This window comes from Sylvia atricapilla, chromosome 28, assembly GCF_009819655.1.
Source record: "Sylvia atricapilla isolate bSylAtr1 chromosome 28, bSylAtr1.pri, whole genome shotgun sequence".
Taxonomy (NCBI): Eukaryota; Metazoa; Chordata; class Aves; order Passeriformes; family Sylviidae; genus Sylvia; species Sylvia atricapilla.
Window position 1 is genome coordinate 399,244 of NC_089167.1, and position 20,863 is coordinate 420,106.

The 20,863-nt window shown below is 49.5% G+C and overlaps 1 protein-coding gene across 1 annotated transcript in view; it reads left to right on the plus strand.

Moving 5' to 3' along the window:
* The first annotated feature begins 225 nt into the window (after positions 1–225).
* Positions 226–20,863, plus strand: part of AAK1 (AP2 associated kinase 1) — a 64,469-nt gene continuing 43,831 nt past the window's right edge. Inside the window, exon 1 of the mRNA XM_066337211.1 lies at positions 226–482. Coding sequence (XP_066193308.1) covers positions 320–482 — 163 coding nt within the window. The 5' untranslated portion in view covers positions 226–319. The remainder of the gene's footprint in view (positions 483–20,863) is intronic.

Below are 20,863 nucleotides of genomic sequence, written 5' to 3' on the forward strand. Positions count from 1 at the left end.
GGCCCCGGGCCCTGCCGGCAGCCGGCCCCCGCCGTGACTCGGTGGGGCTGCGCACGCCGGGCCCGCGGGGTGCATGGAGGCCCCGGCTGCGCTCTGCCAGGTAGCGGGCAGGGGCCCTGCGGGCCGGGGCTCGCCGAGGGGCCGCGGGGTAACGCCGCAGCGCCGTTATCCGCTGTGCTTTTGCAGGTGTGAGTCCCCCCGAGCAGCGCCAGGCCAGCGGGCCCCGGGCCCCCCTCAGCGGCCGCGGCGGGAGCCAGGAGCGGCTCGGGAGCTGACAGCGGCATCGCCCCCAGCGCCCGCGGCCGCCGCCTCCTGAGACATGAAGAAGTTCTTCGACTCTCGCCGGGAGCAGGGCGGCTCCGGGCCCGGCTCGGGCACCAGCGGCGGCGGCGGCGGCAGCAGCGGCCCGGGCAGCGGCTACATCGGCCGCGTCTTCAGCATCGGCCGGCACCAGGTCACTGTGGACGAGGTGCTGGCGGAAGGTAAGATCCCGGTGCCTTTTCCAGCGCTCGCCGTGTGCCGCTTTTCCCGTTCCCTCCCCGAGGTGAAAGGGAGGCCTTGAGCTGTCCCGGGCACCCAGCCCTGACCCCCGCATTCTTGACTATTTCATTGTCCTTGAGAGAATTGCAGTCCGGCGGTGTCCGACGTGTTTGGTCTTCCCATCTGTAAATCCAGTGCGGGGTTGCTGGATTCGGCGCTTTTTCTGATTGCTTTAGAAATTGGGGGGTTTTCAGAAGTTAATTGCTTCCCACTCCTCCTAAACTGGGAGTTAAAAAAGCCAAAAGAAACAAAAAAATTGTCAGCTTTTTTGGTGCAGAACAAGGTGCTGTAAATAAAGAAAGCAGTGTCCTTCACTCTTAAACTTTCTTCAGTTGTTCCCTCCTTTCCTACCTCAAGCAGAGAGGATGAAAAACACTGGAGTAAATTCCTTGTAGCTGTGGTATGTACATAGATAGGCTGAGCAGGACTGGCTGTGACCTGGGATGAGGGATTTATCTGTGTGGGGTTTCTGCAAGGGGAAGTGGTGATCCCACTTGTCTTTTTTTTTTTATTTTTTCCCTCCCAAATAAAACAGTTAGGGACCTAAAAATGAATCCTAGGGGTTCTAGAACTCATGACGTGTGCAGGCCTCGCAGTGCAGCAAGCTGCTGATGGCATTTGTTTAATTGTAACCAGCTCTGCTGCTTGAGCTGTCATTTTACATTGCATTTGTTGGGGCTGTAAGGAGCCTCCTGAATGGCTCTGGCTGATAACCTCAGCCTCGACCTTCAGGGAGATGTTGGCCTCCTTACACCTGCTCCTGGTGCCTCCTCCACAGCATCCTGGGCAAATTTAGTCCAAACTAAATGTGTTTTGTTTTGATGGCTGAGGAGAGGGGAGCTGCTGGGAGAGAGCTGAGTGGGAGGACCTGTGTTAGCTTTTACAGAAAGAGCCCTAAAATGGAAAAGGGACTCTGTGTACGCTGCCTGTGTTCAGATTTGTAAGAATTCACCATGGTGTACAAGAAAATAGGTCTGTGACTGTTTTTTAGACTTGGTTTCTGGTATGTTCTGCTGAGAGGAGCACCAAAACCAGGATTTAAACTAGCAGCTATAGTGCTTTTTTTTTTTTTTTTTCTTTTTTTTTCCTTGAAATTTGCAATATAGGTTTGCCTGGACTGATACTTCCTTTTGGCCCTGGAAGCTTAGGACCTTCACGAGCTAAACTTGAGAAGCTGTCAGAGTCTCCGTTTGATGTAGGGCGGCCCCGTGGTGGTACCAGGGGAAGGCAGAGGCTGGTTTTGCTGATGAGTAATCTGCTGGCAGGTTGTGCTCGGTGCTGCCAGCCCTGGGAAGCAGAGCCGTGTGTCAGCGGGCTGGGCTGCAGCAGGGGCGGGGAAGGAGCACGGATTGCCTGGAGAGAGGAGCCTCCCCTCCCTGCCACTGGGTCCTGGGGAGCTGCTGCTTGTGGCAGCTTTTCCCTGGTTTCCTGGCTGCCCCGTGGGATGGAGCGTGGCTCCTCGGGGCAGGGAGCACACCTGGGGAACACGTGCTGGTTCTGTCCCTGTGAGGCAGAGGGGTTCTGCTGAGAGGTGCTGCCCAGGAATGTCCCTGCTGTGGGCAGTCTGAAACCCTGGTGCACGCAGAGTGAAGCCTCTGAGGGGCCGAGGGCAGGGTGGTGTGTTGGCTTGCAGGTTGTCACCTTTTGTTGGGAGCATGAAAATGTTTCCTGTGTGGGAAGGTTGGGCCAGCTGGGCAGCAGTGTGGGTCAGAAGTGCTGCAGCTCTGGCAGTGGCTGAGTGTGCTGGTAAACAGCCTCTTCTCCCTGACTCAGCTGCAGACCTGGGGAGCTCGTGGGCAGCCCGGTCCCTGTGCTCCTGACGTCTGAAACCTCGGCTGGAAATCCTCTCTGTATCTGCAGTGGCTTTTCACTAGTGCTGAAAAGGCAACTCGTGGCTATTTCTGCTAAAAGGAAAAGTCCCCTGGGAAGCACTTTGTAGGAGGAGTATCCTGTGTGGGCAGGAAAGGATCTCTCATCCCCATTGCTTTAGAGGGGAGTGGGGAGGCCTGTGTTTAGGTACAGCGTGTGAAACGTGAAAAAAAATGAGATGTAAAAGTGGCTTAGAAGAGAGAATCAATGAAATAATGAATAGTGTGGAGGAGACTTGAGCTGAACCAGAGCTTCTGGAATTGAAATGTTAGGATTTGCCTCTGTCTGTCAGAGCTGTTCCTGGCCACCCTGAATTCTGCTGAGCAAACCTGCTGATGAGGAGTGTGCCCTGGCTGCAGCACTGCCTGTGCCAGGTGGCAAATGGCTCCATGTGCCTCTGGGCTCTTGTGTAGATCCCCCAGAATACCTGCTGTGGTTAGGTGAACCCCTCCCATCCCCAAAAAAGTAGTTCTTCAGTAGTTCTTCTGGATACTTGCCTTCCTGGGCAGGGAGGAAGATCCCTTCCTTTTGGAAGGAAGTAGATGGGGTAATACAAAAGGAATTTGGGGGGTTGTTTGGGGTGTTACAATACTGGTAGAATCAGTGGGGTTGTTTTGCAGACAGGGTGTTGCAATAGGTGTTTCCTGGCTGGGTGTTTGTAGCTGTCCTGCTCTAATCCATACAATACCACAAATAATCTCTCGAAGAGTTCCCCTCAGCGTTTTCACAGGATTATCTGTGGTGAGAGGCAGTGCTGCTGGTCCTGGGGCTCTGCAGGGCCAGGCTCAAAGTTCCACAGTGCCCCAGCATGGGCTGGGAGGTGCTGTGACTGGTTTTGGGGTGAGTGGTGTTTCACAGAGCTGGAGTGAATGCCCAGGGGCTCTTGCAGTGAGGACTGAGTCAGGCTGCTGTCTTGCTGTTTTCTTTCTGAAAAGAAACCAAAACAGTGTTGGACCAAGTCAGACACTGCTGTTTGTTTGTGTCTGTGTGTAGGGGAAAAACCAATACAGCAAAAACCCACCCCAGAGCCCCACAGCCCTCTGGGGAGGTTGCTGTCCCTCTGATGGGGATCAAAGCAGCAGAAGCATTGAGAAGGATGTTGCCATAAGTGAGGAGTTTGCTAAGGAGCTTGAGAGATGTGTGTGTGTGGCAAAGTACCACAAGGCACGGGTACTCCTCTGAGCTAAAACAGGTTGGGGATTGCCCCAGTGTCCCATTTTTGACGGCCTCTGTGTTTTGTGTGACTCTGTACTCACAGTGTTGTGAGACAGTGCTGAGCTGACCCGAGGTGTGTAAACACTGATGGGGCACGTGTTTGGGCAGGGTTTTGTTTGTCTTGCTCTGCTTCTAGCAAAAGGTACAGGCTGTGTTTCTGCAGGTCTATGAAAAATGACTTTTAAAATCACTTGTACTTTTTTGAAGGTCTTTTCCCCTTAAAGTGTGTAAGTAAGGAATTCAGGTTTAATTGTTGGAAATCTCTCTGAAGTTTTTCAGGTATGTGCCTGTGTGCTGGTAGCTAGTGTTGATTTAAAAGCATTTAATGGTTGATATTACAAACCAGTGCAAAGTCACAAAATCACCTTACGTTTGCCAGCTGTATTTTTTCCTCTGTTTTGAAAAGAGACATTGTGGGATTCACCCTGACTTTCCTTAGCAGACCTGCAGGCTGGTGCCCGTAGGAAGCAGCCAGGAGAGGCTGTGGATGCCCAGGTGGGGTGGGGGTCCCCTGGGCACTAGGGCTGCCCTCAGTGCAGAGGGTTTCTGCTGACCCCTGCTCACCCTTGGCACCTCCTTTCCCTGCAATCACTGAAAACAGGCATCAGCTTCTTTGGAAATAATTTCACTTTAAATCAAATCCCATCTGAGGTACGTTTTACAGATTTATATGATCCTCAACCCAATTCCAGTGTGGTTGGGTTCAGGACATTGCTTTGAAGTGTATTTTGTGAGTTACTGCTTTCTAGCTTCAGCCAAGGGCCAGCTGCTAATCAGCTGACTAGTGACATTTGGATTAGGAATTAAACTCTTTCTCCTCTTGGAATGGGACATGTGATTTTTTTCTTTTTTTTTTTCTTTTTTTTTTCCCTGTTGCTTTATCTATGTTTCTTGTGAGGCAGAACGTGTACTCTGCACTCTGCTCTGTCAGGTAGGATGTCTGACTCTGTGTTCTGGCAGTCTGTTTTTCTGAGAGTAGAAGTCAGGGGAACTGGTGAAGAATCCCAAGGGAGTGATTTGGTAAATGCTGAGGTATCCCAAGTGTTTTGGTGCTTTTAGCAGCACAGCTTTTGCTGGGACAGTGTGTGCTGTGTCCTGAGATGTAATCAGGGAGGAAAAGCAGGTGTTAGTGGATTTAAGTGTGTAAGAAGTTGTGTAGGCCAGAGACTGGCCTGGCCTGGCTTGTGGACTTTGTGCAGCCTGTCACAGAAGGGATCTGGGTTGGTTCCTTGTGGATCAGCTGTGGTGGCTAAAAGCTGGTTTAAAGGCACTGTTAGCCCAGCACAGTCAGCATCCCAGGAAGGAGCCTTCCGTGTTAAACCAGAATAGTTTCTGTGTCAAGCAGTCCTGCTGTGAAGTTGTCAGTTAGGATAAGAAAGCTTAGTTTTAGCATTCTGGCTGTGGGTAATAGGTGGTTTAACTCCAGCTGGGGTCTTGCAGAAGTGTTCTAGTAGTTGAACAGGTTGCTAACCTCTGGTTGCACGTACTTTGCCATAATGTTTTTATTGTGGCATGAGCCTTCTCCCCTTTGTGCAGGAACTTGTTAACAGCTTGAGGAGAGCAGGTGGGAAGTTCCAAATGTGCTGGAGACAAGCTGGCATCCCCTCTGGATCTGGCACTTCTTCCTTCCAGCCTTACCCCCCTGCATTAATCATGGCTAATAAGGGGCTCAGCACTGGCTGGGTGCTGCACACTGGGGGCTGGTTCCCTTGAAGGTGACTTTTTTCCAGTGTAAATGTTCTGGGCAGGCTGTGCCCGTTGGGAAGGCAGCGTGCCAGCTGCAGGGCTGGTGCTGCTCCTCTGGAAAGTCACAACCAATTTGCCTTCACTTGTGCTGGGTGTTTACTTGTGCTGTGCATGTGGAAGGAGACAGGAAGTCTCTGGGAGAACATGGCATAAGCCAAGTTGGTTTATGGAGGAGTTATCTTCTGATAACAAGAGGTAACTAAGTGAGTTTCCCTGGATGGGCTGCTGCCTTCCTTGGCTGGGGGAAGCACAGGATGTCCTTTGGTGGTATCGTGCTGGAAGCAAACCTCCTTGGATCACGTACTGGCTGCTGTACTCCTGGAGAGTAGGAACAATACTGACAGTGATTTACAAGCACAAGGAAAAGATGTGGAGAGGCTTAAGTGAGGCACTGCAAGGTGATTCTTGTTTGTGGCTTTTTGTCATTATGGAAACTTTCTCCTTTTGTAGGAGGGCCAGGAATTGCCACTAAATGAAATGAAGGTTATTGTTAGCTGCCCACAGTGTGATGCAGCAGAGTGAAACAGAGGGGAGCTGCTGCAGCTCCTCTCATGTGAGGAGCTCTCACTACTCAGAGTATCTGAGCCCTGGCACAGTCTGTGGATGTGTCCTTCCACCCTCTTCTAGGGCTGCTGGGAACTCGGGGAGGTGAAGCAATGCAGAGCATGTGTGGCCAAGTCAGGAATTGATCTCTGGCCTTCCAGATTGGGTGCTTTAATTGCAGTCTGTGTTTCCTGTCGAGTGCTGCCTTGCTGTGATTTCAGTGAATGTGCTCTTGGCACACGTGTGATTTGGGTGTAAACTCACATTTGCACTGTGGCAGAACCCCTGCTGACACCAGGACCCTGGGCCATGTGTTGCAGGAGTGGATTAAAGACATTTTTGGAACGAGATGCTCATGGCATCTGGTTTGCTTCATGATTTTGCAGAAACAAATTACGTACTAGTGACGGGTGATCTCATAGATTAAAAATAAAAAAAGCCATCAGCAGCTGAGTTCCCTGAGCAGGGATTTGCGTGTGCATCCCCACTGAGCTGGAAGATGGCTGGTGCTGTGATGAGGACAGGTAGAGCCGATCTTCATTCACTGTTGGTCACACACCAGTTTCCCTTTCCATTAGGTGAGCATAGGCCCGTGTTAGGGGGCCCCAAAATGTGCCTGTGTGAACTTACAGAGCAGTCTGACAAGCTGTTCTCGAGACTGAGGGCAAAGCACAAGATCTTCTGAGGCTCTCTGATTGCCCAGCTATTGTTCAGATATCATCTTGGCTTGTCTCTCCTCCTGTAAGTGAAATGATGCTTGCAGGGTTGATGTGTGCTCTTGCTGCACAAACAGCAGCAGTGAAAGAAGCTCAGGCTTGTCTCAAAAGATGTGCAGTATGCTCCATGAGGACATCGTGTGCCTGCTTCCTGTGGCTGTCACTGAACATCAGTCTCTCCTGAAGGCCCCAGAGCAAGCAGGAGGAGCTCTTGGTTTGGTGTGTTACACGTGTTTGTGTAACCTGCTCTCCCAGGTCTGTGGGCTGCTATTCAGGTGTTTATGAGTGATGCAAAATTTGGACTTTCAAAGTGATTTGAAATATTTAAAGTGAGCACAAGAAGTCAGTGCTGATGTGAGAAGCATGGCAATGGAGACCTATGTGCCTTCTCTGCATGACCTACCTGCTAATTCAGTGTTACTTCAGTTACCTGTTGTGACCTTCTGAAGGATTAATGGCTTCTGACTTGAGAAGGTCTTCAGCTATAAAGACTTCTCTGCCATTGAGCTGCTGCTTGGGAGGAGGGAGCTGATCAGTGGGAAATCCTCCCTTGTGGCTGCACTGTGGCCACGTGAGGGGTATCTGTGTCTGCTGCTGGCCCAGGGCTCTGCTCTAATGACTCTCTCCATGACCTTTGGCAAGAAGGGTTTAGTACCAGGGGCAGGCAGATGGCTGGTGGCATGGACAGCACCCTGAGATTGTTAAAGAAAACGCTCTCTGGAGCTGGAAGGATCTGTGAAAGCCCCTGTGTCTGTGCAGGAGCTCAAGTGCTGCCACGCTTGCCTTTTCACCCAACTGATGAGATCCTGCTGGTTCTTATGTTTGTGGCTTTTGTTGGTTATGTTTGTAAGGAAATAAAGAAATGCATCACAGAGCCTTGATGTGGAATAGCAAAGGATGGAGGGGGCAGTACAGGGAGGTCACACTGTCCTGTGATCCTTGGGCACGTATTTCTGGGAAGAACAAATCTGCTGAATGTCAGAACCTTTCTTCTGGCCTTTCACTGTGGGTTTTGAGTCAGCAGATGTACTTGGATATGTGAATATATGAGTTTATCCTTCTGTTTCTATGCTCCATTACCAGTTGTAGTTTGAACTGCTGAGCTGTCCTTGCTCTCTGGAGAACACAGAGGCTCCGTGTGTGGGGTGTCACACAACCTGTGGTTCTGTGCCCATCCAGATGGTGGCAGGGAGACTTATCAAATTATTTTACAAATGAGAAGCTGAAGCCCATGAAGATGAAGCCATTTGATGAGGGTGTGTAGGAGAGCAGGGACAGTCTCTATTAAATACAAATATAACTCCTTGCCTGGTGTTTTAATCACAGGGTCATTAATATTCATGTCACCACAGTATCCAGGAACTTTTGTCATGGACCAGGGCCCTGTGTCACACAATGCAAATGCAGAACAAAGCCTGTCCCTGCTCCTTGGAGATTCCTGGCCCTTCCCTGTGCCTGCTGATTCTCAGCACTGTGCTTGGGACCAGAATACACTGGTGTGCTGCTGCCTTAGGAGGCGTGTTCAGAGAGAGGCTGTGAGATGGTACAGCTGATCGTGGTGTGAGAGTCCATACACAGCATCTTCTGGAGATCTGATACTGTTCAGAGGCCACAGGAAGAACACAAACTCAGCCTTGCTCACCCAGCCTTTAGCAGAACATGTGACAGGATTAAATTAAATTGAAAATTAAAATGCTGTTTTTGAAGGGGGACAGATGGTTGTTTTCTACCTTTTGTTTTAAACTTAACGTAAGAAGCCCTACACTGTACCTTTGAAAGTTTTTGTGCAACTGATGCATTTAGGGATGTATTTGGTTTTTTAAGTTGGGATATAAATAAATAAAACAATTAGTTATGTTCATTTGCACTTATTGATTCAATCCCAGTGGTTACAGGCTTGGTGAGTAACAGTCACAAGACTCCTGGTTCTGGACCCCTGCAACTGTTTCCTGTTCTGAGACATCTGACAAATGAACAGACAAGTAGTTCATACCTCTCCCTCTTCACCTGTGTACGTGTGGAAATCCCAAAGCCCTGTTTTATGTAGAGCTGGTATTATTTCCTGATAAATGCTGAATGATGGGTACTTTTTGTACCTGGGGGTTTAAATTCCCTGAGACCTGCCTGGTGGGATACCTCTCTCCATGCTTGGCCTGTACTCAGGAGTTAAAAAGTTTATTGCTGTCTTCAGGGGCAGGTTGGCATGTGCCCTGCAGAGGAATGGGACGTGTCCTTCAGTTGTGTTTTCCTGTTACTCAGGGAGGTGGCACTTCCATGGCCCAAGGGCACCTGTAACCTGTAGTTACCTGGCATTCCTGGAGAGGCTGAACTCTGGATTCCTGGCTTTAAGGAGAGGAAGTTGGTTGGAGAGAAGCCTTCATACACTGCTGTGAGCTCGGCCTCTTCCTGGAATGTGTGGAGTTCTGCTGGTGCTTCTCCTGCTGCTGTGCTCAGGTGTGCCTGGGAATCAAAATTCCTGAAGGCCTGACTTGTCTGTTGCTGTGAGCTGTCCTCAGATCCTGGCATGACTGCTTCACAGACAGAGTGTGCTGTTACCATGAGACTTCTCCATGGCCTCTGCTGCCTGTCCAGTTAAGGACCAGTCTGAGCCCTGGCCTTCATCTTGCGTTCTCCCTCCTCTACACCTCCAGCTACAACCTGCTCTCTGCTCGACTGGTTTTGCTTTTTTCTCTCCTCTCCTGCCAGCATGATTCACGGGTTCCTTGCCTTCCCAGAGAAGCTTTTCAGCTGCCTGCAGTTGCTGCAGCTTCTTGCTGGCTTTGCAGTTCCAGTTGTGTTCACTCAGAGCCCGTCATGCTCTGCAGCATGTTGATGCCAGTGCTAATTTCACTTGGAGATGAACAAGGGCTCAGATGCTATTAGCAGCTGCTGGGAATAATAGCAGCTGAAATGTGCTTTTTAAAGGGCTGACTGATAACTAAACAAATTATTTTTTAATTTTTTTTTTTTAAGCCGTGAGTTATTCATGACCCATTAATTTTTTTTCAGGCTTACAGTGGAAGTTCAAGGACTAAAATTGTTACAATAGAGAGGGACCGAGTCTGCCTTGCCAAGTAATCTATTTGGAGGCAGCGTGTCTTGCTGCATAGTAATGAAGCAGTGCTCTCTCAGCTTTGGTTCTCCAGGTCTGCCTGTCAGGGAGTCGTGGAGAGGATGCACGGGGCTGTGCAGCACAGCACATGCCCAGCAAATCTACCCACGTGAACACCTAAACGTGCTTCCTGCTGTGACAGCCAGGACAGTTCATGGCCTCCAGTGAGCTGCTGTTTGCCAGGAAATCGCTGTCACAAAGACTGGGGACTTGAATACCCCTGAACTGGGGTGTCTGGGCTCTCAGAGTGTCAAACCACTGCTGCCCTTGGACTGGGGCTTCTGACAAGAGTGTGGGTTTAATGCACAGCCTGGATCTTGCCCACTGATTATTCTAGGCTTTTAAAATGCTGCTGCATGGCAGAGATTAATTCCCTTCCCCTTCTTTCTCTGCTGTGTTGTGATTTACAGCTTCCCCTTTTGTCTTGCTCCATGGGCCTGGGTGGGAGTTGCAGGAGGGTTGTGTGGGGAGTGAGGTGTCTCCTAGAGGTCTGCAGTGAGATGGGGTCCTAGCACATACAAAGAAGTGAAGCTGAATGGTTTTAAATCAGCTCTGTCGAAATAAACCCCCAGGGAAGTGACAACAGGCAGTTATGCTTCTCCTGTGTCATCCATGCAGTGAAAATGCCTCTGACTGTAATTATTTTGTGTCTGTTTGCTGTTGTGAGTGAGCATCATAGCTTACAGACTAGATGTTCACTCCCAAACTGCCACAATCAATAGACAGCCAGTCCTGCTCTCCTAAAATCAGGAGAGGTAAAGGCTGTGCTGCTGTTGTGTGTGGGGTGAGGTTCCTGGTTGTGTTATTTCAGGCACTTGTGGCTGGGACTGCCACACCAGCGTTAATGATGGTGATGTCCTGCCTTTTTGGAAGGAGAAGGTGGAGCTTGTAAATATAAATCTGTCTTGTCATGGCCTAGATATTGCAGCAGTGGCATTAAGCAAGGGCCCTATAATTATGTTGGATAATCACATTAGGATTCTCAGCTACAGTAAATCTGTGTAGGGCTGACTGTGGCCCTGCTTTCCCCTGGCTGAGAGTCTGACCCTTGAACTCTGTGTAAGCTTAAGCCTTTGTTTTACCTGGGGGGAAGTCCTTTGCTCAAATGTGCTGGATGTTCTATTAAAGTTTTCCTGCTGGTATTTAAAGCCTAAAGCTTGGGCAGTGCTGCAGAAAGAGCTGGAAGAGCTGCTGCTGTCTGGAGCTGGGACTGAGAAAGGTTTGTGATCAAAGCAGGCCTTTGCCTGAGTGGTTCTGCTCTCTTGGAAGCAGACCTTTATGCTGATGATGGGTGTTGTCTGATGGACTCTGGAGGTATTTTTGAAGCTGGTTGTTTAGGTTTTTTTTTTCCTTTTTTCTTCCCTGAAATCCCAGTTGCATTCCCACTGAATCCCGTTTTGTGTGGGCACCAGGCTGACACAAAAGCTGGGCTTTGTGTGCCTGCAGAACTTGGTCAGTGTGAGGCTGCCTGAGGGATTTCTGCTGGCCAGCCATGGAGGCTCCTCTGCTTCCTGCTGTCATGTGGAAACTGTTGCTTATGTGCAGATTGACTTTATGCAGATCAAATTCTTCCCAGCTCCAGTGTGAGCTGCGTGGAGAATTTCTGGCAGATTAAAATGGTTATTACTGGAAGGACAGTACTGGAAGGACTCTGACAGCTGTGGAGGTGTAGGGCTGCACATGTGTTTCTCTGCTGTGGGCTGTGTGAGGCTGTGAGTTGTTGCCTGCCCTGCTCAGGGATGTTGTTGTGAATATGAGCCAGGTGGCACAGAATGCACCTCAGTTTCCCAGCACTGCTTTCCTCTGGCACAAGGATGAAGCCTGGGAAGCCCCAGCATTTGCTAGGAGGAAACAAACTGCACATGGTCTGCAGGGAGGGAAGGGGAGCTGGTGGTTTGCCCAGCAAAGCTTGAATGTTCTTCAAGAATATTGTCTTATGCCAGGAGGATTCTGTCCTTGGCTGGCTTGACACACAACCTGCATCTGTGACCCTTGTGTAGTTTCTTCAACTACAGTATCACCAGAAGTACTCATAAAATAGCTGCATTTCCTGTATGGTCACTTTAGCTCTGAGCTCTCTTGACTTTTTACAGTTGTAATTGTTACAATCTTCTTTAGAGTATGTTCACTATTAAATTCCTGATCTTGTTGCAAAAATGCTGCCTTAGCTAATTTTCCATCTGGGCAGATGCAGGATTCAGCTGATTCTCCTGATACTGTGCACGTTTCAGGTTTCCTGCCATGAAATACTAGATGTCCTCTGTGCTTTGTCTAGGTGCTTTTCTACTTTCCCTGCAGTTCTGGAGCTCTGACTGCCTCCTACAGACACTTAAAATGGTCAGAGCAGGGTTGAAATTTGAGTTACTGTGGCCATTGCTCTTCACAGATAAAGCTCTTTCAGCTGGAGTTAGTGATGTGCCCTTTCTTTTTTGCCCTCAAGATAAAACTTAAACGTTCAGACTGTTTAATTGATGGTTGATATTCCAAGATCTGATTTGGTAAGTTTCCTAGAGGAGTTCTATCTCCACTTCAGGATGAAACCTTTTAAAGTGCTGTTTAGGGGCAGTGGAAATGGCCCAAAGGAACAGACAAAGCCACAGCTGAAAGCTCAGCGGAGCACCCGGAATGTGCACTGATTTTTGTTTGGTTTTAGTGTGTTTGACTCCCTGTACAGGTGAGTGTGGTGAGATCAGGCACTGAGAGGTGGATCTCTGCTCTTGGAGATGAGCACGGGGAGTTTCCTAGGGCCTGTGATGGAGGGAGGTGCATTGTTTTCTGCTGTTTGCTTTGTGGCTTTCAGGCCTGCCGTGCTCTGTGAGGACTCTGCTGGTGGTTCAGAGCCCTGGGCTGAATGAGAGCAGCACTGCCCAGAGCCCTCTGCCTGCCCTGCAGGGACCAGAGGTTTGTGTTCTGGTGTGCAGAGCTCCTGGAAAAAGCTCTCTCCAAATCCTGCTGTGGGAGATGCTGGTCCAGGCCTTTAGGTTGAAGCAGTCCCTTAAACTTGGCACTGTTACGCTTTAGATAAGTCAAGGGGCTTGACAAAAACAACTAAGCAGAGCTTGTTATTTCCTTTGAGGTAGAAAATCTGGGCTGAGAGAGGCCCTGTTTAATTTAGTGTTATTATCTGCTCCTCTCAGCTGGGGAAGCTGTTGGCAGGGGATGAGGGTTTGTTTTGTTCTTGTTCAGAACTGGACTCTGGTTTGTAGCACACATGTACACAAACACATGCACTGTTTACAGACGGTTGGGTGTAGGAAGACCAGGAGATCCACGCTCAGGCCCTCCTGGAGCAGAGCCTGCTGCTGTTCTCTGTGTCCCACGTGTCCTGGTGTCACCTCTGTCCCACCTGCCACCTTCAGAGCGTTGTGCAGGTACCACTTACACCTGTGGGTCTGTGTGTGAGCCGTGGCTGAGCACACCCTGTCAGTGTGGATCATACCAGTCTTGTCTCTACTCTCTTTGGTATTTTCATGGTCTTTGATATTACAGCCCTAATGCAAAGTCTGCCTCATTACTGTGCCTTCTGAATTATGCCTCAAACGACTTTAAAAACAAAATGAGGGAGTTGTATTTTTCTGTAAAGGTGTTAATGCTGACACACTGTGCCTTTAAAGGTGTTCCAGATGCTTCATAAAGCAGAAAAAGCAATGTGCAGTGATCCTGTTCATTCCAACTCCTTGTTGTGTATCACAGTAGAACACCTCACAATGCTGCCTCTGGTTTGTGGGCACATTTGGTAATAACAAGGAGTAATACTGGAAAAGAAAACTTAATTTTAGGGTGAAATATCCTGTCCTGGAAACAAAGAGCTCAGAAGCGATGCAAATGTGGCATAAAAACAGGGAAAATGGGATTTGAAATGGTGTGTTTTCTGCAGGTATGTGCAGCAATACCCTCCTGCTGGGCAATGGAAGAGTGGAATAAAGGCAGCAGAAAGAATACATTGGTGCAGATTAATAGCCACAAAAATAGCACTGTAATCCTAATGCAAATCAAGGGGAGCTATTATTGAAATCAAAAGCCCACATTAAAACACGCCAGGCAATATTTACTTGTGTGGAGGGTCACAGGAGATCACGACATGAGGCAGGATCAGTGGGGCTGTTTTCCTTGGCTCTCCTCCCCGTCAGTGCTGGATTTGTGGGGCAGTGTGGTGCCTTTTAGAGGAGCTGCTGGGGAGTCTCCTCAACACTCGTGGTGTGGTCCCAGTGGCACTTCCCAGCAGGCTGAGGGAGGTTTTTCAGAGGTCTCAGCAGCCTTCTCAGAGGACAGGATTCTAGGAGACCTCTTCTGCCTGTCCTACAGATGAGTCACTTGTCCATTTTCATCCTGGGTTTGCAGTGTGGGGAGCCAGGCTTAGGGGAACCTTCAGCTTTGTTGAGAGCTGACCTGGAGAGCTGTAGGAGAGCAGCACAGGCACATGGAGAGCTTTTCCCTGATGTGCTTGCAGAACTCTGCTGAGCTTGGCTGTTGTCTGAAATAATTACAGATTATTGTATTGTTTAACTGTGGTCCAAACTGTTTTCCTTGGCCTTTTTTCTTTGTGGTGACCCCACTTTTTAAGTGACTCCGGAGCTGAGGTTTGCTGGAGCCATCTCTGTCTCTGGAAAAGATGCCCAAAAACATTGGTGCTTTAGGATCAAGGATCACATCACAGAATAGTTTGGGTTGAAAGGAGTGATTATTGTATATACACAACTTGGGGAAAGGTTTTGTGGTTTTTTGTTTGTTTGTTTTGTTTGTTTTTTTGAATGACTGTGTGTTGCTCCGGTTAGAGGAGCCAGAGGTGCAGGATGGCTTCCTCAGGACAGCAGCAGAGAGAAAATGGTTCTGGTGCTGCCAGGTGATGCTGCCCAGTGATGGGTAATGTGCAGTGCCTCTGTGACAGCTGATTGTGGCTGTGACTGGGGGGAAACCACATTGCTGTGTTTTAGTAAAGCTTTGGGAATGGTGAGCTGGAAACACCCCCTGCAACGGAGTCACTGTGGTTTTCCTGTAATGGGTCACAGCATCCTGACTGTGGGGAGAAAAACACAACCTGAGTGAGCCTGCCCTTGTACTTAGGAAGGTAAGTGCTAAAGAAGTTCTTCTGGCTGGTGAGATAAGACAAAATATGACATAATTCTTGATGGATAAGGATCAGTAAGCATTGGAATTGTGCAAATGGAGTGGCTTTGTGCCTGGTTCAGCAGAGCACTTAAAATTAAGTGCCTGCTGGTACAGCTGGAGCTTAAAATGCCTCACTGGCAGTCCCTGGAGGCCGAATGTTCCCAGGTCAGTTTTGGGGACGTTTGAGCAGCACTTGGCTTCCCTTCAGCTGCAGTGCTGAACACAGTGGGCTGTCTGCATGCAGAGCATTGAGGAGGACGGGATGGAGCTAAAATACAGAAAGATGGGAACAATTAAATGGAAAACCATGTCTTGTTTGTTGGAAAAGAGTTTCACCCCTGAGGAATAAAAGTTTTTAGTGACATCCACAGTGTTTATCAGGAGCTGTGGTTAATTCCAGGTGTTGTAATTTGTTTGTGGAACGGTGGTGGAGAAAATACAAAAAGAATTTTCTGTATTTATTTTTGAAGGTGGAAATTGGTCATTTGACAGTTTCAAGGCAAATGATTTGTGCCTTTACTAAAAGAAAAGTGATTCCTCCTCAAACCCAACACAGCCTCAGAAAAAATGCAGGATGTGATTGCAGGAAAACCTTGACAGTGTTTGCAGAGGGAAGACACATCCATGGGGATGTTTTTGTAGCTGCTGTTGCAGAGCTCAGATGTGCAGCTGGTAGGTTGTAGAGCTGTGTGTCTCCTTTGCTCCTGGACAAGCAGCACTCTCATCTCTGGGAGGAACACTGAGCAGGATTCTGGGAGGAGTTCTGCCTGACCGTGTTTGGATGAGGCTGTTCCTGTTCTGTCAGTGTAGCTGCTGTCCCTGGCAGAGGCTGTTGGGTCAGCACAGAAGTGCAGTGTGTTTGGGAGCTCTGACTGCTTGTGGAAGCACCTTTGGTCCTGCAGATCCCGTGAAATGCAGCCTGCTTTTCTGTGTGTGCACAGGGCAGAGTCTGCTGCTGGGCTGTGATTAACTCGGGTGAACCGGTCTGTTGAGTTGGGGCTTAAAAAACTGTCTGGTTACAGCTGAACTTCCTTTATTTTGGCCTGGCAGGGACAAAGTGTAGTGGGATTCTCAGGCTGTGCTGTGCAGGGCCTAGGGTGGTCCCTGTGGGTGTCTCCACTTCAGGGTTCACTGGAATTCCATGAAAACAGGCTTTTCCTGGGTGTCTGGCAGCACCACTCCTGCCTGTGGATGTGCCTTGTTTCCCTCTGTTGCTGCAGGTGGCCTGCGAGGGGGATGTGGAGCAGGGCAGAGGAGGTGGTGCTGTGTGATGGCACAGGTGTGGAGCTGCTAGCAAGGAGGGTCTCAGGACAAGGCATTTAGGGTGGTTTCTCTGGCAGCCCCTGGTGGTGCCATCCCAGCAGGACCAGGAGGTCTGTGGATGGTGAGGGGTGGTGTCCAGAGCACGGCTCAGCTGGTTTCTGTGGCCAGTGGAGAGCAGCTCTGGAAGGGCTCGTCACCAGGGGCTGAGGGAAGGAGCCCGTGTCTCTGTGCTAACATCAGCTGGTGCAAACCCTGTGCAGCAGCAGTGCTGGGCTTGGTGGCAGGTTGGCCTTGCTGCCTGCCTGGGGCTTGCTGGCTGCCAGAGGATTCCAGGCTTGCAATCCATGTGAATCTGTCACACTCAGCATGGAGCTATCTCCTTACCTCGGAGGGGCTGAGAGGGATCACGTGCAGCTCTGTGCAGCTGCTCTTACCTAGTCCAGAAGAGCTTGCCTGGCTGTGAGAAGTTCTGCATCCTGCTGAAATTACAGAAGGGCTGAAAACATCACTACCAGAGCTGGCAGCTGGCCAGTGCCCTGACACAAACCTGCATGGAAAATTGCTTTGGCGTCTGTATTGACTGGAGATAACTGGGACTTCCCAGTATTTTTTCAGCTTGTCCTAAAACCTCCTAGGATACAGCAGCAAGAACAACAGTCAGGCAGCAGTGTGTAGCATGATAACCATATTTCCATGCTGTTGAGGCAGGCCCAAAGTGCCAGAGACACAAAAAAAGTTTCCCCAGTGAAACCCCTGTAGTGGCTCTAAGCTGATGGTGATCCCAGTGCTGGCTGTGTGCTGCCTGCTCAACAATATCAGTGTCATAAGGATGAATACAGAAATAACTTCTCATGGTTTAGAATGGGAATTGTATTTTAGCTTTTGCTGGCTGCTGTGGGAAGAGAGTTGCATTTCCTTCAGAAGCTAAAATCACAGGCACATGTGTAGGGGAAAACTGTCCTCTGAGGTGACTCTCAGGCTTAGCTCTTGCTTTTGTCCCTTCTGGCGCTTGCAAGTCTCTGGATTAATTTATTCTGTTGCAGTTGAAGCCTGCACTGATCTCGTGCCTTTTGCTTTCCACACGTGTGCTGGAAAAGAGGCTTTACCAGCAGAGACATGGGGATGTTCCTGGTGCCTGGAATACTTTGCCTCTAAGCTGTGCCTGTGTGTGACCCACCCTCCCTGGCCACGTGTAGCACAGGCTCCTGAGCTGACCTTGGCTGCCGGGAGCTGCTCAGATCCTGGGATGATCAGTGCCTGGCTGTTGTCTTGTGGAATAGAAGTTAATGGTCCTGTGGTGTGTGTCTGGCAGGGCTTCATCATAATTGCTCATAAATTAGTCTTTGATCTGTTTCCTTTCAGCTTTACCAGATTTAGCCGGGTTGGGGGTTGGACTGGAATGATGAGGGAGAAATTGGTTGTGGTCTGGAGCTCTGGGAGCTGCAAGCCCTTGAGGCTGAGGAGATGGTGGTGTAGACGTGCAGTGGGCAAGGAGCAAGGGTTAACCAGCTGTCAGCAATAAAAGATCAGGTAAGTGTATGGTTTTCAGCATGATGCTGGCTGTGAACACCAGAGTTCAGAGGGGTGACATGTTTGGGCAGAGGCTGGCTGTGGAGTGGGCAGTGACCAGGCAGGGCTGCAGCCATCCTCACCTTGCAGCCCAGGGGAGACACCCGGCAGCCTCTAGGGGTGTCCCCATCCCTGCTGGGAGTGTCCCCATCCCTGCTGGGAGTGTCCCCATCCCTGCTGGGAGTGTCCCCATCCCTGCTGGGAGTGTCCCATCCCTGCTGGGAGTGTCCCCATCCCTGCTGGGAGTGTCCCCATCCCTGCTGGGAGTGTCCCCATCCCTGCTGGGAGAAGGGGAGCTCCGGGACAGATGAGGAGGCCCTGGATAAGCAGTGCTGGCTGCAGCCCAGGTGCTGGATACTTCATCTCTCCCTGGGCTGCTGTGGGCTGGCTGCTGCTGCCAAGGGACTCTGGGCCATCTGGTGGGTGCTGCTGCCCCTCTGCTGTCCCACCTGAGCTGTGTTTTCTCTACAGACAGTGCTCCTCTGACCTGCTTTTTGCTGGGAATGTCACAGCCACAATTGCCAGTGAAAGGGTTTCAGGTGCTTCAGTGCTTTGAGTGTGTTTGCCGGTGTATGCACCCGCCCCCTAGGCTTAAAATGCTGCAGCTTTTCTGCAGTGCAACAGTTTGTGGCCACTTTCTTTATCTTTGCACAGTTCTTGAGCAGTCAGTAATAAACATTTTGAGTGTTTGGGAGATGAAGGATGGGCCAAAGTTCCTGGACTCATCTCTTTTGCACAGAGAGAGAGAGAGAGAGCACCCTTTGTGCTTCTCTCCTTCTCTTCCTGCTGTTTCCCTGTTTGCAGTCCCATTCTCCTCCTGCCAGCCTTGGAGTGCTGAAGCCAATTAGCAATGGAAGGTGTCATAAATGCAGATAAGCACAAATTCGGGTGGTATTTTCCACACCTGATTTAAATGTGAAGCGACCACCTGAGGGCAGTTAGAAGTTCGTGATTGTATTGTGCCTTTCTGGACTGACTCCTGGGTACAGCCAGAGCCTGGGAAGGAATGCTGTGGTCTGCTTTGGCTGAGCCACTGGACCAGATGATGTAGGAGTTTCATAGAAAGCACAGCTCTCAAATGGATGTGGATCATGAAGTTTTGCTTCTCTGATGGCACAGTCACTTTCTCTAGATCACTTTGTAAAAATTGCTGTGTTTTTTCCCAAGGGAACCAATCCTTATTTTCTCTGGAAGGAGTAATCACGTTGGGTTGATTTGCAGACAAAATAAATTCAGCTGTTTTGCACATCTTTGTGTGTGGAGTTGTCAGCTGAAGCTACAGGAGTCAAAGGTGAGGGACACGAGGTGTAGTTGTACCTCTGTTAGTGCAGATGCTGCAGGTTCCTCTTCCTTGGATGTGGCTTCACCTGATGTATTTTTGTCTCAGGGCTGCATTTGGAAGATGCTCCAGGCCACGAGTCTGTTGATGTTTCAGTCCTGTATCAGAACCCATTAGCTCAATTTCTACTGTTATTTTTTTAATATTACAAACATCTCTTTCCTCAGAGCTCCTGGGATGCTCTATCTGTGTTCTCCCTTGCACAGGCTGTATTTTTCTGTGCCAGCTGGCTTGTGCACCATGTGCATGTTCTAACGAGGGTGCTCTGGAGGTGACTTCGTTAATTAGCCCAGGATCCTGGTAGAGGGAAGGGACCTGTGGATGAGGCATTAGCAGTTGGTCTGAAGAGGCTCCAGTCCCACTTAGCTGAAGCATAGGATTGGGAGGAGGAGGAGGTTCTTGAGGTTAGAAAAGCTGTTTTTGAAAAGAAAAAAAAAAAAAAAAAAAAAAAAAAGGCAGTCTAATTGATCTATTTTTGCTGCTCAGCCCGTGTTTCTTTCTGCTGAGCACAGCACTGTGAAAAGGGATCCTGTGTCCTGCTGGCCTGGCCAGAGCTGGGAGAAGGGAACTGAGTCCCTGGGATGGAGAGGGGCCTTCTTGTGGTGACTGCTCATTTTAGGGGCAGGGAAACCCAAAGGTCTTGTGATTACCAAAATGTTTTGAGGATGGCTGAGACTGTAATAAACTTTGAAAAACCAGCTCTTTGGGGTTTTGTTGGGTGTTGTGGTTGTTTCGGGGTTTTTTGTGGTTGGTTTGTTCTTTTCCCCCTGGTATTTTTCTGAGATCCGTGGAAGTATTGCACAGAAATTTTTAAAAAAAGGATTCCAAACTTCAATGATTCTGAAAAATATAGGCTGTTGGGAAAGTTTTGTTGGTTCTGGTCCCTTATTTCTTCCTGGCTCCATTGTGGATGTTAAGAGGGGGAAGGAAAATCAGTGCAGTGTTACTCTTGTCCACAGTCACCCTTTGGCTAAAGATTCACAGCGGGATGTGCAGATTCGTTCTCCCAAAATGAGACAAATGTGGCTGGGGAGAACAATAAGGCCACTGCTGTGGGTTCAGAAGCTCTTAAAAATGACTTGTAATCTGAGATCCTCAACTTGAAGCAGCTTCAGGGCGAGTCAGAGTTATTTTTGGGTCTGAATCGAGCACTGTGCACAGAGGCCCCTCGGAGCTGCCAGGGGGTTCCAGCAGCTGTGATGTGCTGCATCCCAGGGCCACGTCCCAGTTTTCTGGATCCGAGTGTCCATTTTGCAGCCTGGGTATAGTTTTCAAGACCTTTAATTGAAGTCTTGATGCTTATTTTTTTTTGTAGTTTTTTGGGTTTTTTTTCTTGCAGAGGAAGGGTGGAGTAGTGATTTTTTCGTTTTGTTTCTTCTTTCTGTTGCATCTCTGGGGCCACTTCTAAAAGTCAGTGGGGCTTCCTTGGAAACAGTGCTCTGGTTCCCGTGCTGTGTGAAACTGAGGGGTTTGCCTGCCAGGAGAGATTCCTGCTGGGCAGTTCCTGTGCTGGCAGGTGTGTTACCTGTGTAACTCCTGTGGCAGAGGAGCTGCCATAACTCACGTGTAAGCTGGGCCTTTGGGAGTCCTTGCACAGGAAAGAAATGTGTGTGCAGTGTGAGGTGCTGGGAGAGCAGAAGTGCTGCTGCTGGGCTGTGGCATCAGCAGTGTCACTGTGCCTCCCTTTTCACTGGTGTGCACCACTTCTGGCTGCTTGGATTTGTGCCACTCTGACCAAATTCATCCCCATCTCTGGAGCCTGGTGTGAAACTTTTGATGCCTCTACCCCTCCATCAGCTTTCTATTTCTGTTAGGACTACAAATGTAAACCTGTGTTTTGAT